Genomic DNA, 16,801 nt, shown 5'->3' with positions numbered 1-16,801 from the left:
TGGAAAGGACGCCACGGGCAGCGCCCTACGCTACTTGTGGCGCCACAGATGTAAAAATCCCATAAAACGGGAAGTTTTGCTATTTTTACTCATTTTTGAGTTTGGGGAGCTCGGTGAAGGCGATTTTTAGGCGATTTTCACGGGAAAACATTGGGGTAAGTATTCCTTATCCTATATTGATTATATTTCATGATTCCATATTCATTTATATCATGAATCCGTGAATTTATGGAAGAAAAATTAGATTTTTATAAAATCTTCCAAAAACATAAAATGAAGATTAGAAGGTCAATCTGATGTCGTAATTTGATAATTTTTGTATGGTTGGACTCGTATCGGAACGGGTGTTCGAATTTTATGAGTTTCGTCGAATTCAGAGGTGTGGGCCCCACTGTCGATTTTTTTAGCGGAGTTGGGATTAATTTGCACGTTGTTTGAATAGATAGGAGTCATTTGGCTTGAATGGAGGAGATAGGAAAGCGTATGGATGCTGATACGCACAAAATGGAATTTTCGGAGTATTGTACAGCTTTCTCGGTATTGGATTTGGCTTGTTCGAGGTAAATAACTCTTCTAATCTTGGAGCTGAGGGTATAAACCCTGAATTATACGTGTTATGTGTTTGGTGTTGAGGTTCAGCACATGCTAGGTGACGGGCATGTGGGCGTGCACCGTATGAACTGTAATTCCGTTATTCCTCTGGTACTGTGTAATTACCTGAACTTATCTGAAATCATAAAAATCTCTACGTACTAGAGCTATTAAGGTGAGAATCATGTTAAAATCATGTTGAGGCTATATGCTAGTATTATTGAGACCCACAGAGGTCATATTGTTGTTGAATTTGTATAAATTAAAATTTTTAAAACTCAGTCATGTTCATTCATTTCATATCACCTCTCAGTCTCTGTTACTATTTATTGATTCATCATATCATTATTTTGGGCTGATTTTCAAAACATTGTGAGCCCAAGCGACCGGAGAGATTGATGAGTGAGTGAGGCTGAGGGCCTGATGGTGAGGATATTTATGGGATCGGGTTGTGCGCCGCAGCATATTTCATTGATTTATGCCATGATTGGCTTGTTATAGCGCTTGGGCTGAAGGAGCCCCTCCAGAGTCTGTACATACCCCTAGTGAGCACAGGTACCTACTAAGTGCGAGTGTCGAGCGCGAGTGCCGAGTGACTTGGGAGGATTGAGTGACTGTGAGGCATGAGTGACTGTGAGGATTGAGTGACTGGGAGGACTGAGTGACTGTGAGGGTTGAGTGATTGGGAGGACTGAGTGACTCAGAGCATTGAGTGACTTGGAGGACTGAGTGAAATGATACTCTGAGAGTATGCATATGGTTTTATCACTGAGGTGCATCACATTGACATGCACACTTGACATAAATGCATAGAGATGCATTTTCCTCATCTTGTACGGTATCACGTCATTCATGACTTCTCACACATATTGGCATATGGGCATATTGATGCATTTTTCACTGGCTATGTGGAAAGAAAATGAAACATCTTACTTATTGTTGAAAGAAATTTTGGAAAAATTACTGTTTCAAACTTACTCATATTTTTGGCAACTTCGGTAAAAGACTTGAGTTTTCACTGATACACTTGAAAGGCAGAGCTATTTTCAGAAATCATGATTAAGTTGATCATGTTATTGTTGAATTATTACTTGTGTTGCTTTAAATTATATTGTTATGAAATGTTATTGGCTATTGGTGTTGGATCCCGACTTGTGTTCCAGCTCGTCACTTCTTTCAACCTAAGGTTAGGTTTGTTACTCATTGAGTACATGGGGTCGGTTGTACTCATACTACACTTTTGCACCTTACGTGCAGATATTGGATAATGATGTTGTTGTGATCGACGGGAGCTGAATTTGGAGACGTACCTGTGTTCCGGTCGTAGCTGTCTCTTGTTCATGGTAGCCTTAGATTTATAAAGACAATCTGTTTATGTACATTTCAAATAGATGATGTATTTATTTCATACCAGCTTTGTAAATTCTAATCTTAGAAGCTCATGATTTGTACTACCAGTCCTTGGGGAGTGTATTAGAGTCAGTTATATATTAATTGAATCGGATTATTGTTATTTGGCTTACCTAGCGGGTGAGGTTAGGTGTCATCACGGGAGATTAATTCTGAATACATATTACCCTCCCTAAAGTCTATACTGGGTATATTGTTATTGTAGTCTCTCAGTTATTTTCTTAAACAACGTTAACATGAAGTAACACAGAAATTCTACTATGCCTATGTGAGGACAGATACTTCTGCGCACCCTGTCTGTATCAAAGCAATAATGCTTGACATGTATTACGGAAACAAACTTTTATCACTTAAAGGTCTTTTGGTGCCATCTTCGAAATCTGTTGTTACAGAACGAAGCCCATAAAAAGGCGAAGGAATTAGGAAAACTATCCGGTATATCCATTTATAAGTAACTTATTACAAAAATGGGCCAATTTATAAAATATTATTAATATTACCAATTAGTCATCTGTAGCTAAAAAAAAATCAAATTTTTGCTTTCTTTTGAGCGGGTGTTATTAGAATAGATTGGGTACATCTTAAGGAGATTGAATCTCAATTTTGGGATGATTTGGTAGAGTTTTGAGGTAATTTGAATTGAAAATTCGAAATAGAAGATAAACATGAAAAAAAAGATATGTGTATCATTTGTGTATCACATATGTATCATACTTGTATCAAATGTACATCACATGTATATTCATGTATACCTGTGTGAGATACATGCATGATATGTTTGATATATGTATCGCATAAGAATTTTTTAAACTCGATTTTAACTACAAATTTTGATACCAAATCAGTCCAAATCACATCCAATCTTCCTCAAGATTTGTATATTGACTCATTTATATGTTTTCAATAAATTTCAACTATATCCACTGAAAAAGGTCCTTTTTTGCTTAGATTTTTGAAATCTTGTATATATATATTTTTGTATTTCATCACCTTATTTGCTACCTCATCCATGAATTTTTTTTTCTGTCTTGCATCTAATGTTGCTAATCACGCTTAAAAATATGAAAGGAGATCTTTGGGTGTGATTCTTGGAGAGAACATTATTTATTTGGGTTTTCAATTTTTATATGTGATTGGCTAGTTTTGGTAAATATATAATTAATGGCTAGAGGTTGGTAAGTTTGACTTTTTTTTTTTTTGAAATACGAAACAGCTTTATTAATTCTGAAATAAAATATCATTACATGAGGAGTTGGTAAATCTAAACTAAGCAACTCCTAAATCAATAGTTGGGGAGCACCTTCCAGTGGAGTATAAAGTAAGGTACTTCAAAGTAAAAGCTTGAGGAAGGTATTAATCCTTCCGGATAAACAAAAGCAATTACGAAAATGGTTAAACGACGAAGGAATTATTTCTTGTCCTAATTCTGAAGTTGACTAACTGATTTTTGTCATTGTTCAAAGCAGCTCTTACCTTCATAGGTAAAATGTCAGCGCCCGAAAATAAAATAGAAGTCTTCTTATATAAACTCCAGTTAGCTAGTGAGTCTGCAGTGCAATTAGCTCCTCCTTCATTTTTATCAAAGCACATAGAGGACCAAGAGAACCAGTGATGTTTTTTACCTTTTTCTGAATTGCCCCAGAAAAAGTTACAACACTGCTTTTCAATAATTTGGAGTGTAGTTTTGGGGAGGTTAAGGCTAATGGGCCTAAGATCAGAAAGTGACTCAGGATGATCCACCTTAGGAATTAGAATAAGACAAGTATGGGTGATAAACCTAGGTAATTCATGACCTGCAAAGAAGTATATAATAAGGTTAATTAAGTCTGAAGCAATAATGTCCCATGAATCCTGGAAGAATAAAGCAGTGAATCCATCTGGCCCGGGGCAGAATCAGGATTCATGGAAAAAATAATATCTTTAATCTCATTCTCAGTGGGAGTGACAATCAGCTCCTCATTGTTTTGTTCAGTCACAATTTTATTAACGGAAAAGGGTCTTATTTGCCCATCTACTATCATAAATAAACCTTATTTATCTTCCGTTTACGTTTTCTATCAAAAATATCCCTACAGTTATACATTAGGTTCATATTTACCCTTACGCGTTAAAATGAGTTACATTTGCCATTCGTTATACTTTAAGATTATATTTACCCCTCTACTCTTCAAAAAGGGTTACATTTGCCCTTCGTTATACTTTCTTGACATATTTATCCTTACAATTATACCCTACATTTACCCTCATCCGGTAGATCATCATGTCCCACCTTTGTTTTCCTACATGGCGCCTATGTGAATTTCTTTTTCTTCCAATTTAAATATGGTCACCTATTTAAGATAATTTAACCCGCCCACCCAATTTAAATAAATCAATTAGAGATAACACTATAGTTTCGTTCACTCACTGTCCAAAATTTTCTCGCTCTCCGAAAAATATGGAGTTTTTCCATTTATTTTAGTTTGTGTGTCTTATTTAAATTGGGTGGGCGGGTTAAATTATCTTAAATAGGTGACCATATTTAAATTGGAAGAAAAAGAAATTCACATAGGCGCCATGTAGGAAAACAAAGGTGGGACATGGCGATCTACCGGATGAGGGTAAATGTAGGGTATAATTGTAAGGATAAATATGTCAAGAAAGTATAACGAAGGGCAAATGTAACTCATTTTGAAGAGTACAGGGGTAAATATGATCCTAAAGTATAACGAAGGGCAAATGTAACTCTCTTAAACGTTTAAGGGATAAATATGAACCTAATGTATAACGGTAAAGATATTTTTGATAGAAAAATTAAACGGAGGATAAATAAGGCATATTTATGATAGTAGAGGGGCAAATCAGACCCTTATCCGTTTTATTAATACAATCCAAACAATTCCCATCTATATGTTGAGGAGGTTGAGTGAAGAGATCCGTGTAGAAGTTAATAGCTTCATTAGCTATTTGAACATAAATTAATCTCTTAACATTCTCTCGGTATTGTGAAGCTAAGGCGCTTTCCCATTTTTTTCTTTTTGTTTCAACATATGATTTCAAGTAATTTGAAGCTCGCTGGGTTGAGATATATGACTCAACCGGAACACTTGAAATGAAAAGTGTCTTCTCTTTTTTCTACATTGACAGAGAATTTCATACTATGACTATTAAACCTGCAGGCTTAACTCTTCACCATTTTACGCTCGTATGTGCAAACACATGCCGTGCATTTATTGGTTGGGTAAAGCATAAAGCACTGAGTGCAGGTAAACTTTTTCCAACCTGAGGTGTGCATCACGATTCTACTTCTCAATTCCAGGTTAGAGCGGCCAACATGGCTCATAAACGGAGCGCGGCACACTTATGAAATTGTCGTTTTGAGTCCCAACCCCTACTCACTCTTATGTTGACAAAACTGGTGACCAGTAATTGGCTTTCTGCAAAATTAGAATGTCCCAACTATACCATCAAAAAGCTTACTCATTTTCACCATTACAGGAAGCAATGGTTTGCCAACAAATGCAACATTGGAGTGTTCAAGCAAGTGAAGAAATATGATCCTGAGAATCTACTAGCTGAATAAATCAACATATAACAACCACACAGCCCGAGTAAAGAACATGAATATTACAAAAGGGTGGGGGGAAGAGGAAAAGATATAATCTCTTTCCAGGTAACACTTTAATACTTTATGCAGGATTATCCGAGACTTCGAGCTTCTTTCAGTCTATAAATCACGCCTCCTCTAACAAATACCCCTCTAATAAATATATATACTGCACACTGGGATAAATCTCATGGATTTACCCCTTAAATCGGACAACAATGCATGAGATATCATCTTTACTTTCTCTGATCAGTGCTTCGATCGCTAACTGCTTGGCTGCCTTATGTGGGTCCTTGACTTTCCTCACAATGTCAACTGCCTCTTGATTAGACATTACCTGGAGAATCCGAAATCAGAAGCAAGAAAACAAGAAGTTGCACCACAGAGTACCAGAATGGGAAGGGAATAGAAAGAATGTTGGAGCAAACGGCACCTTCCATAGACCATCGCTCGCAAGTATGAGAATATCTGTATCCCCATCGACATCAGCATTTGTAACATCAGGATCAGAGCTCAGGTGTGATTTCAGATTCTTGTCCCCAAAAGCGCGAGATACAGCTAGTTGGCCATTCACTCTAGCAACATCTCCTGAGATTATATACAGTATATATATAATAGGCATGTCATTAACAATCTCCAAATACAACAATAGTTGAGACAGCTTTTAAATTTGCATCAAATCCATTTAGTTTGGATGTAAGGCACCGCAAAGGACTCTTGTGAATTCTAATACTAGATAAGAGAAGGTCTCTGAACTAAGATATTAGATCACTATCTTCTTTCTTTCTTTTTTCTCCCTCTCAGCACAAAGCACAAGTGAACTAGCAACAGTGAAATGAGATATTTTAGTCATCAGAACATATTATCACATTAACCAAAAAAGATTGTTGACACCATGGTTAAGTTCTATGAGCCAACTAAAAAAAACACTAACCAGCTTATATGCAACTAGTAAAAGGGAAGTCTACCATCTTCGGTGAGCCAAATGCGGTAGATATCAAATCATAAATCAGAACAAGCGCTTGATGTTATAAAGGTTGTATAAATGACAGGAAAAGACTTGCTTCGGGAGAATTTGAAGGAATGGGCAGTTGTCTCATTAAATGGTCTTTGGATCCTCACCTCATCAGCTAGCTTTTTTGAGGTTAAGTTAGGCCCAAAGTTCATTTCTTTTTACATGGTATCAGAGTCAGACCCATCCAAATTCTTAGTTTACCCAATGTCGGACCGCCAGATGTCAATGCTGGGCGAGGCAGATGTTTAGTGTTCCGTATAGGTTGAGGGAATAGGATGTTGTCTCCTTATATGGTCTTGAGCAATCCTCACCTCATGAGCTAGCTTCTGAGGTTGAGTTAAACCCAAATCATTTTCTTTATAGATCTTAAAATATTTCAACCCTTGTATGTAACATTTTTCTAATCTTTTAGATACCCTCTAAACTACATGTCTTGCGAAGAGAAACAAATGTGGGGATTTTCGATTAATTAAATCATTTCTTTCTTTTTTTATTTATTTATAAGGACCACTCAACCAGACCCCTCCCAAGGACAGTGGTAGGTTTCTCCCATTCTCCTCCTCCATTACCCCCACCCCACGGCTTTGACTCGAATTCTTAACCTCGTGGTTGGAGGTGGAGATTCCTTCGACAAGGCAAAGACTCTCTGTCATTCCAATTAATTAAAAAATTTAACTCCATTCTACCACCTTCTGCTTCAAGCACTGCAGTTGGAATATTTCTTTCCAGGAGAAGATTTATTGCAATTAGTCGGATGTGGTTCTTATGCTCTAGTTAGTAAAGAATTTATTTTGCTCTATTCACTACTAGTTCCTCAATCCATGTCAAAAATAGTCTCAGGCCTTCGTGCACTAACACATAATAAACCACCATAAGATTTGTTAACTTAAGCCTGTGGCCCGCTCCTTCACTCCAATACTCAAAGGACAGATGGAACTATTTCTTTCCAAACACAATGTTTACAAATGAATTTCACAGTATACAACCTACAGAACCTATGAAAAGAACCCACTATAAGTGTTCTCTAGAAAACCCCACCGGTCATTCTTTAGAATAAAAACAGCAACGACCAATTATTTTCATTTTAATTTATTTCCCAATTACCTAACTTGTGGAAAACAAACACTTCGTGTTTGTCTCCACAAATTTATGTCACCGGCTCATCTTCACAAATAGTTTTGATCATTGTATTTGTATATTCACCAGATAATGTAACTGGACTGGACATGTGGATGTAGAAAATGTAAATGTAGTTCCCCCAATCAACACATAGTGCACACCCCCACAAAGAGCGTAGCAAAATGGGCATTAACCCGACACCTCAAATTCACAAAGTAGACAAAATACTCTCCCAGTTTGAAACTTTACTTTGGTGGTGCTTGGTGAGAGGTGGAGAAAACTGGAAGGGGTGAAAGAAGGTTTCAATTAAAACTTGGACGTCAAATTCAGCAGGGAGAGTCCTTCCTAGCTAGAGATCTTGACCCAAATAAATACTTCATTAACGGGCTTGAAACTGCAGGGCCAGCTGTAACCGACCTAGTTACTGTAAACAACCCTAAGCTCAACTGATAAGCCAATACTATTTCTAAATTTTGGTAAATGGATTTTGGCAAACATATATCTTGGATTTTCAGATATACATGAAAGCACTTCTATGTTTTTATTAGCACGTATGGCGTTTGGTAAAACATCAATCAAAGAAAGTTTAACATGCAACTTATGGACCAAGTCATGAAGCATTTTTCATTTTTTATGCATACAAAATTGCTAATATCCAGAATCCAGTTCTCTGTCCCTCTTACCCTTAATACTCGGTTACTTCTTGAGTGCAGCTGTCATTTTCTCTGCTTTTGTCCAGAAAGATTGTGTACAATTAGTCCAACTAATAAGATTGTCTATTCCTCCTCTTCCAACAAAACCGTATGAAGTGTTATTTATCTTCAGCAATATTTACGTTCAGTAGTAAGTAAATAGTAAGTAAATTCTCAAACATCTCCTAACTACAATTCTTACAGAAATTTTCAGGATAGGCCCCCAAACAGTTTGCATTACGTTCTCGATAATAATATTAATTGTATAATTTTGACTTTTCCACATTAACCTTCACTACACTAACAAATATCTTCAATCACATAAAACCACAAAAAATTGGACTCCTAATCTTGAGACCTAGCAACGTCAGATCAGTGTTAGAGAAAGCGCTCGCTTCCTCGCTTTAAGCGAGAAGCGATGCGAAGCGACTCAGTGCCCACTTCCCCATGTGAAGCGACTCAGGTAGAAAAAAGCGACCGCTTCCCACTAAAAAGTGAGAAGCGACCAAGCGAAGCGATGCGAAAGCGCTAGCTTCCTCGCTTTAAGCGAGAAGCGATGCGAAGCGACTCAGTGCCCGCTCTAGGGTTCTGTTTCAACGTCCAAATAGCAGCGAAATGCTGGCGATTTTTTTTTTTTTAACCTTCGGTTCTTTCTCAGAATTGATGTCAATCCTTGGGTTCTTCTTTCTCTACCCAGTTTTTAACAGAGAATTACTGCCCTTTCTCTAATTTTTATATCCTTTATTCTTAGTTCTTATTGCCTTTCTTATGTGTTATGTAGTTGTTCTTTTAATGGCACCAAAAGAAGATAGTAAAGACCCGGCTTGGGCTTACTCTGTAAATTCCGCTTCACTTCAAAAAAGCAAACGATTCGCTTCTCGCTTTAAGCGAAATGGGGGTTGTCGCTTTTCCTCACTTCACGCTCTTCACAACACTGCGTCAGATGAAGTATCACATAAATTAGGTGTGAGAAATTAAACTAAATCTCATTGGTCTTTATTAGAAACAGAGAATTGGTACAATCCACTCAGGTCTCGGTTTCGAGCACCTAAGAATATGGTTGTCCAACGGGATGGCCCCATGTTAAACGGGACACGGGATGGGGCGGGATGGCCATTTCATCCCGTTTATCCCGTCCCATTTCGTCCCGTCCCGTCCCGTCTGTCCCGTCCCGCCCGTCCTGCCCGTCCCGTCCCGTCCCGTGTCCCTTTTTTTTATAATTATAGTCGTTGGGCAACGGCTATAATTGCAAAAATAGCCGTTCCCAACGGCCAAAAACGGCCATATTTGGCCCCCACTCCCACCAAAACACCCCCTACCCCCAAACTTTTAATATAATCCCTAAGTTTATTAAATTACACTTTGGCCCTATTTTCTACTATAAATACTCAAATCCTTCTTCATTTCTTCCCACAAAAATAAATTATTCTCTCTCAAATCCCTTTCATTCTATCTATATTATTCTCTCAATTTTCTCGCAATCAAGTGATAAGTTTCAAGTATTTGGACAAATATTTGGAGTAACTTTCAAGCTTCAAATTAATTTATCAAGTATTTGGAGCAATAGTTTAGGCAATTTCTTCAAGTTTCAATATTTAATCACGGTGCACTCGTTCCATCTCCTAATTTTAATATATATTTTTTGCGCATTATTTTAGTGCTTAATTTTTGTGTTTACTTTACGTGTTCTATTTTCGTATTTCATTTGTGTTTTTAATTTTTGTGTTAACTTTTTAAATTTAATTTCGTATTTAAATTATGGCACCTAAAAATGTATTTGGCGTATTTAAAAAAACTAGTAAAAAAAGTAGTAAAGGTGAAAGTAGTAGTAATCCTAATCCTACTCCTAATCCTAGTCCTTCTCCTATAATTAGAAAACATATAGATGAAATGACTCATGTTGATGAAACTTCATTTTCCCAACCCCCGCATGTTATAATATTAATTTCGGAGAACAACTAGATCATGAAACTTTACAAAGACAATTTGGCAAGGATATTTTTATTGAGGACGAAGAAAATGAGGAAGAAGAATTAGATGAAACACCCACTAGTCCCGCAACACAAGCTCCAACTCAGAGTCAATCTCGATCTGGAGCTTTACCCCCTGTACCTCCTGTAAGGGGTAAGCCTAAAGGTGAACGTCCCAAAACATCACTTGTATGAAAATTTTTTAAACATGATAAAGTCAATCAACGTGCTACATGTGAAATATGTAAGCAACGATTTGTGCACACCAAAAGTGGTGGGACGGGGGGTTTATCTAGGCATTTAGGTAGGGACCACAAAGTTTTATGGATACAAGCTAAAATAGAAGCCGGGCAAATACCGGATCCTAGCACTGGTACTAGCACTCCTAGTATATCTGGCGGGGGTTCTAATTTTTTACAACAACAGCTTGACCCTGCTTCTGGTACGATTTTACGCCCATATAACAAAGATAGAGATCATGAGAACTTAGCAAAAATGGTAGTTGTATGTGGCTTACCTTTTACTTTTCCTTCTCACCCTGCTTTTGTTCATTATATACAAGAAACTTAAAATCCTTCTTTTCAAGGTTTTCCTAAGACTACAGTTAGAAATGATGTTTTTAAATTTCAAACCAAATATCTTCAGTATATTCGTTGTGTATTTTTTCACTTAGATTGTAAAGTGTCTATCACATCTGATATAGGTCGTAGTCCTAATGGTTGTGATTATTTAACTGTTACATGTCATTGGGTTGATCATCACTTGAACATGCAAAAACGTATTATTGGTTATAAATTTGTTGATTCAAAACACACTGGAGCATATATTGCTGCAACTACTGTTCTACAAATACTTGGTTATAAATTTATTTTCTGATGCTTGTAGTAAAGTACAACATGATTGCGGCTATATTTTTCGGGCTAATAAAGCGAGTAGAATTCGTGAATTTGCTCAACAATGTGCTAGTGCTAACCTTCCATATAGAAAAGTTCCAAAAGATGTTTGTACTAGGTGGAATTCTACTTATGAAATGCTTAAAGTTGCTTATGATTATCGGGTGCCTATACAAAAGGTATTTAATATGCATAATGGTATCCCCACTGATTAAATTGTTGATTCTGATTGGGATCAGATCAAAGAGCTTACTAAATTTTTAGAAAAATTTTATTATGCTACAAAACAATTTTCTGGTATATATTATCCTACTATTACACAAATATTATGGTATATTTATGAAATTTCTGTTGTATTTGGTAAGTATAAAACTAATCCAACTTATGCACCGGCCATTAATGAAATGATTACAAAATTTAAAAAGTATTTTTTCCCTATTCCCCAAGTTTATTTAATTTCTACTATACTTAACCCATCTTTAAAATTAAGAGGTGCAAAGGGACTTGTTCGTAAAATTTATGAGAATTTAGCAATTCAAGAAAATGAACAACCATCTCTCGAAGAATGCCAAGCAAACATATATTCTTATGTTAGATCAATGTTTGATAAATATAAATCTATGGAAACAACAGGTGGTGAAACTGCTCCTTCTACTTCTAAGTCTAGAGTAGAAGTTCTATGGGAAGATATGGATGATATAACAGGTTTTGATTCCTCTATTGATGATGAACTTGATTCTTATCTTAATCAAGGATTGGAAAGTATTAAAGACGAAGAAGGCAACGAACAACTTTTGGCATGGTGGAGGGAGCGTGGCAAGGCTTTTCCAACACTTTTCATAATGACCCGAGATATCCTTGCTATTCAAGCATCATCAGTAGCATCGGAGAGTGCTTTTAGCGCGGCAAGATTTCAAATCGGAGATCATAGACATTCATTAGCGGAGGACAGCCTAGAGATTTCCGTATTATTCAGAGATTGGATTAATTCAGAAAGAAGAAATCTTGGTTTTGAAAAATTAACCACTAGGGAAGAAGAAGAATACAATGAGATACTTAGCACTGGGAGCGATAACGGCATGGAACTCATGGAACATCAATCAACATTGCCAATTCCAGAACAATGTCCGAGAGAAATTATAGATAAGTTACAACGAAGTTATATAGGAGCTTACAAATATTAGTATGATAATTTTTTATTGGCTACTAAGAGGCCTAGTTCAAAGTTCAAACAGAACCCTTCCTAGAAGGTGGCTGCATTGATTAGGTGCTCTTCAAAAGAATTATATTTGTATGTGAGATTTGAAAGTTCTATTAATAAAATAAAAGGCTCTAAGCGTTGAATTTGTTTTATGAATTCTCTTACACTCTTACTTAGTTACTTAATGGATTGAAATTATATTAAATAAATTATAACTCTATTATATATTTATAATTGCTAGAATATTTTATTACGAGTCTTTTGTTTTAATATTTTATAATTCTTTACTTAGTTTTCTAATTTTTGTTTAATTTTTAAATTTATTGAATAAGTCAAAAAACTAGATGTTGCAAACTTTAAAAACTTAGTCATTGCCAAAAGAATATCCGTTGTCAAACTCAATGCTTAAATAATTTTTTTTAAAATGGCACTTAAGGCCCGCGAACCCGTCCCGTCCCATCTCGTTTGTTAGCGGGACGGGATGGGCCTACCGTCCGTCCCGTTCCGTCCCGTCTGTTAGCGGGACGGGATGGGCCTACCGCTTCGTCCCGTTTGTCCCGTCCCATTTCGTCCCGTCCCGCCACCGTCCTGGCTAAATGTCGTCCCGTTAATTTTATCCCGTCCCGTTGGACAGCCATACCTAAGAATGGAGTATTTCATGGTAGGGAGCACCTCACCCTTAAATGGGCCCTAAGGCACGAATCCAGATTAGTCAGTCCAATGGATTTCGGAATGCCATATAGTTAAACCAAAAAAAGGAAATCTTACCACACACCAAAAGAAAAAGGAACGGCAATATCTACTCTATTAAGAATAATTGAAGAGGGACCATACAGGCCTATGACTAAGGTAATATATATGTATGAACCAAGTTAGGACTTAAGGAAATAACTAATTCAGGCCATTTCAATTTGTATTACAAGATACATTGAATATAGAAAAGAAACAACACTACATCTACAGGAGTAGCCATAGCATGTGCACACTTATAAAAGAAGAGAAAAACACAGCATGTGAGAAGCACCTGGCATGTTTGAGACAAAACCACCTCTGTTTTCAATGTCGCCTCGCTCAGTGTTTGGTTCATGATCAATTGATAGCTGGATGGCCTGACCCCTCCTAGAGAGCACTGCTCTGGAATCTCCAACATTTGCTACCCATAGCTTACGACCGTTTATAAGAATTGCAGTCACAGCAGTGGAACCACCTCTTCCAAGATCAGGACTGTGTGAAAGAATAGCTTGATCTGTTCTCTCATATGCTTTTAAGATTGCCCTATGAGGGTCATTCCGAAAATCTTCCTAGAAGTTTTAAACGTAAAAGTTGAGAGAAACCCAAAGAAAATCCCCTCCCCCCTAACACCCAAAAGTGAAACAATAAACAGACTCCTTTTTTTAAAGTAAAGAAATAAAGCTGCCCAAGATCAAATTATCATGCATTTGATGCATTTAATGTTAAAAGTAATGCATTAGGATTTTGTTCTTGGCATGACACACTTATATCTGAGTCGATCAACGTCTCTACTAGCACTGCTTGTTGATCTCTAAAAGAATACTTTAGCTCAAAATTGCATGAATGCTCTAGCTAGATCACCGGTAGCATTCTCCAATAAAAACCACCCTTGTGCAAGGTATAGAAAGAGGGGAAATAGGAAGCATGCGTAAAATATGTTTGGATGAAAATCAACAACATAGCTATCATTGTATGCCCCAAGTAAATTGTCTTGCTTAAGACATAAATAACACAACGAGCCAAGCATTTCTTACAGAGCTTAGAAGTTTATTTTGCAGAGCTACCTAAAACCCACAATTTACCTCGTTTAAGATATTGGAAAACAAATGCTTCTGTAAATAGGCAGGAACACTATCTCCCAAATGCCCATCATAAATAGCAAAAAGTCCTAGTTCACGTCCTTGCAACTGGACGAATTTAGCAACATGGAAATCCTCCATGGGATGACTAGCTTTCCCCTTAACCAAGCTGAAACCATACTTTGTAGGCCCTTGATTGCTTCTTCCTTTTCCAGAGCTACATGATGACCGTCCTCCTGCAAGCTAAACGCAAAATGATACATCAGCTTTCTAAACCCAGCCAAATATGTAATGCAGACAACCCATAAAATTGAGACTGAACAACCACCCCACCAAAATTTACTATAACAACTAAAATCCAGCTGATATGGAAGTAAAAATTTTGAAGTCATTAATCAGGCTTTCTTAGAAAGAGGACCAACGGAACGCCAATCATGAAAAATGTAAGTAGTAATTCCTGCAACGGAAGAGGGGTAAAGTTGTAATACTACATGTCCCAACAAAACCAGAGGATAGAATGCTAAATATCAGAGAATTACTCCCCATCAAATACGTTCTCACTGCAAACAGACGAAGCCAGAACTTTAGGAGCCAACTGAGAAGAAAATAAACAGATTAAGATTCCCAAGGGCTTCTAGAAACATGTGTTCTACGAAGGGCCAAAGGTGGGTCATTCAAAGACGGTTAATAAAAACTGTTAAGACAGGGAAGTCATGACACCATTTGACCCGAAGATGGCACTTTCCTGCAGCCAATACTAGAGACTACAACAACAACAACAACAACACGGTAAAATCGCACAAGTGGGTCTGGGGAGGGTAGAATGTACGCAGACATAGAAAAAGGACAACATTTAATCCAAATTATTTCAGAACAGAGCAATACATGTTAGTTTATTTTCACAAAATGCAAAAGCCCACTTTCACCTAAGCCATAGATAAGAAAGGGCAGCCCGGTGCACTAAGCTCCCGCTATGCGCGGGGTCCGGGGAGGGGCCGGACCACAAGGGTCTATCGTACGCAACCTTACCCTGCATTTATGCAAGAGGCTATTTCCACGGCTCGAACCCATGACCTCCTGGTCACACGGCAACAACTTTACCAGTTACGCCAAGGCTCCCCTTCCAGAAACATAACTAGAAGAGACTCCTCAGTCTTTCCCAGGAACATAACTCAAGAAGACCTTCATAATTTGGCTAAACCCCTAAAATAATTGCTTAAGAATGAATTTTAGTTTTCTATGGAGAAGCATCATTTAAGGACTTCCATCACAAAGCTAAAGGCATCAGCCTATCATACATACTAATTAAAGTAACAGCTAAAAAATAGGGATATAACATAAAAAGGAAAACAAATATGCATCAAGAAAGACCTAAAAGAATCCAAAAGATTTAGCTGCCAATTAAACCTCACCTGCGAGAAGAGAGAATTGAAGCAGCATAAATTACCCATATAATTCAGTTACTCCTCAGCCGCCTACTATAGTAAGCAACATGAACCATAACCCCTCTTAAAATCCTGAAATTCACAACCTGCAACATCAAAGAAAGAATCTTGATCGTCAAATAGATAAAAAAACCAACCACCAAAACATATCCAAGAATCCATCTTTCTTCTAAAATCACCAAATGTTTCAAAAATCAAGATTTGGGTATTGCAAAAAAGTCTCCAACTTACCGATCCACCAGTCTCCTAAATTCCGAAGATACAAAGAGATAAATATTGATATGCCAATAAGAATTGACTTTTGGCTTGACCAAAACTTATATATGTAAGATGTACGATTAAACAGAAGCAAAATCACAGATTAACAAAGAAATTTTAGAAGTTTGAAAAGTTATGGAGATGGAATTTAATGGAGTTTGTGAAAGTGTTGGATTTGCTGTGCAGGCAAGAATGGCTGTCAAAGCTTTTGCTTTGGGTTTTTGGGCTTCCCTTATTGACTTTGTTATCTTTATTATTTATTGTTTGTACTAATGTTACAGCCAGTCAGAGGGGACTACTTGTTTTTCTTTCTTATAGTACAGCTGGGTTTCCGTTTTGTTTCCTTTTTCCTTTTCTAACAGTGAAAATATTTAATTTAAGTGGTAAAATGAAAAGGAGTTTAAGGAATTAGTACTATAAATTATTTTATTAACAGAAAAAGTAGTACTAAAACTGATCATCGACTTTTCGACCATGTTCTTTGGTCAGCACTTGTACTTTTTAAATCCATTTCAACTTAATAAAGAACCTTGCTTTTCAACTGTTTATCACCAGTTTTTACCACAACCCTTATCAATATTTTATCTGAAACCTCTTTTTCTTATAAGATCTACTGTAGTGTTGCACACTTGCAATATCTGTAGCAAAAGCAAAGTACAAAAAGATTGTCAACGGAATTGGAATCTGCAGTTCACGTGATTTGATGAGTTGGCCAGAATTATACCAAGAAAGTCCAACCAAGCGTTTGAATATATATTCGATTGAAATTTTAAAAAAATATTAAAATTATGTTGAAAAATAATTTTTAAA

The 16,801-nt window shown here is 36.8% G+C and overlaps 1 protein-coding gene across 1 annotated transcript; it reads right to left on the bottom strand.

The window, feature by feature from the left end:
- Positions 1–5,525: 5,525 nt before the first annotated feature.
- LOC107806260 (putative protein phosphatase 2C 10) lies at positions 5,526–16,278 on the bottom strand. Its single transcript, XM_075238748.1, has 6 exons — positions 15,965–16,278; positions 15,701–15,819; positions 14,292–14,531; positions 13,502–13,778; positions 6,021–6,175; positions 5,526–5,924 (listed from the first exon to the last, which is right to left on the bottom strand). Exons 2-6 carry the CDS (start codon positions 15,737–15,739, stop codon positions 5,784–5,786), a joined length of 852 nt encoding a protein of 283 aa, XP_075094849.1. The 5' UTR covers positions 15,740–15,819; positions 15,965–16,278; the 3' UTR covers positions 5,526–5,783.
- Positions 16,279–16,801: the final 523 nt, after the last annotated feature.

The sequence above is a fragment of the Nicotiana tabacum genome, chromosome 19, assembly GCF_000715075.1.
Source record: "Nicotiana tabacum cultivar K326 chromosome 19, ASM71507v2, whole genome shotgun sequence".
Classification (NCBI taxonomy): Eukaryota; Viridiplantae; Streptophyta; class Magnoliopsida; order Solanales; family Solanaceae; genus Nicotiana; species Nicotiana tabacum.
The sequence above is the reverse complement of the archived record's forward strand: the minus strand, read 5'-3'. Positions and strand labels throughout refer to the sequence as shown.

Excerpts from the sequence above, each read along its gene's own strand:
- LOC107806260 (XM_075238748.1), bottom strand. The coding sequence starts at position 15,739 with ATGGGTAATTTATGCTGCTTCAATTCTCTCTTCTCGCAG. Across the intron at positions 14,532-15,700 it reads TCAATTCTCTCTTCTCGCAG|CTTGCAGGAGGACGGTCATC; the intron begins GTGAGGTTTAAT and ends TTTTGCGTTTAG. Across the intron at positions 6,176-13,501 it reads TTTTGTCTCAAACATGCCAG|GAGATGTTGCTAGAGTGAAT; the intron begins GTGCTTCTCACA and ends ATATAATCTCAG.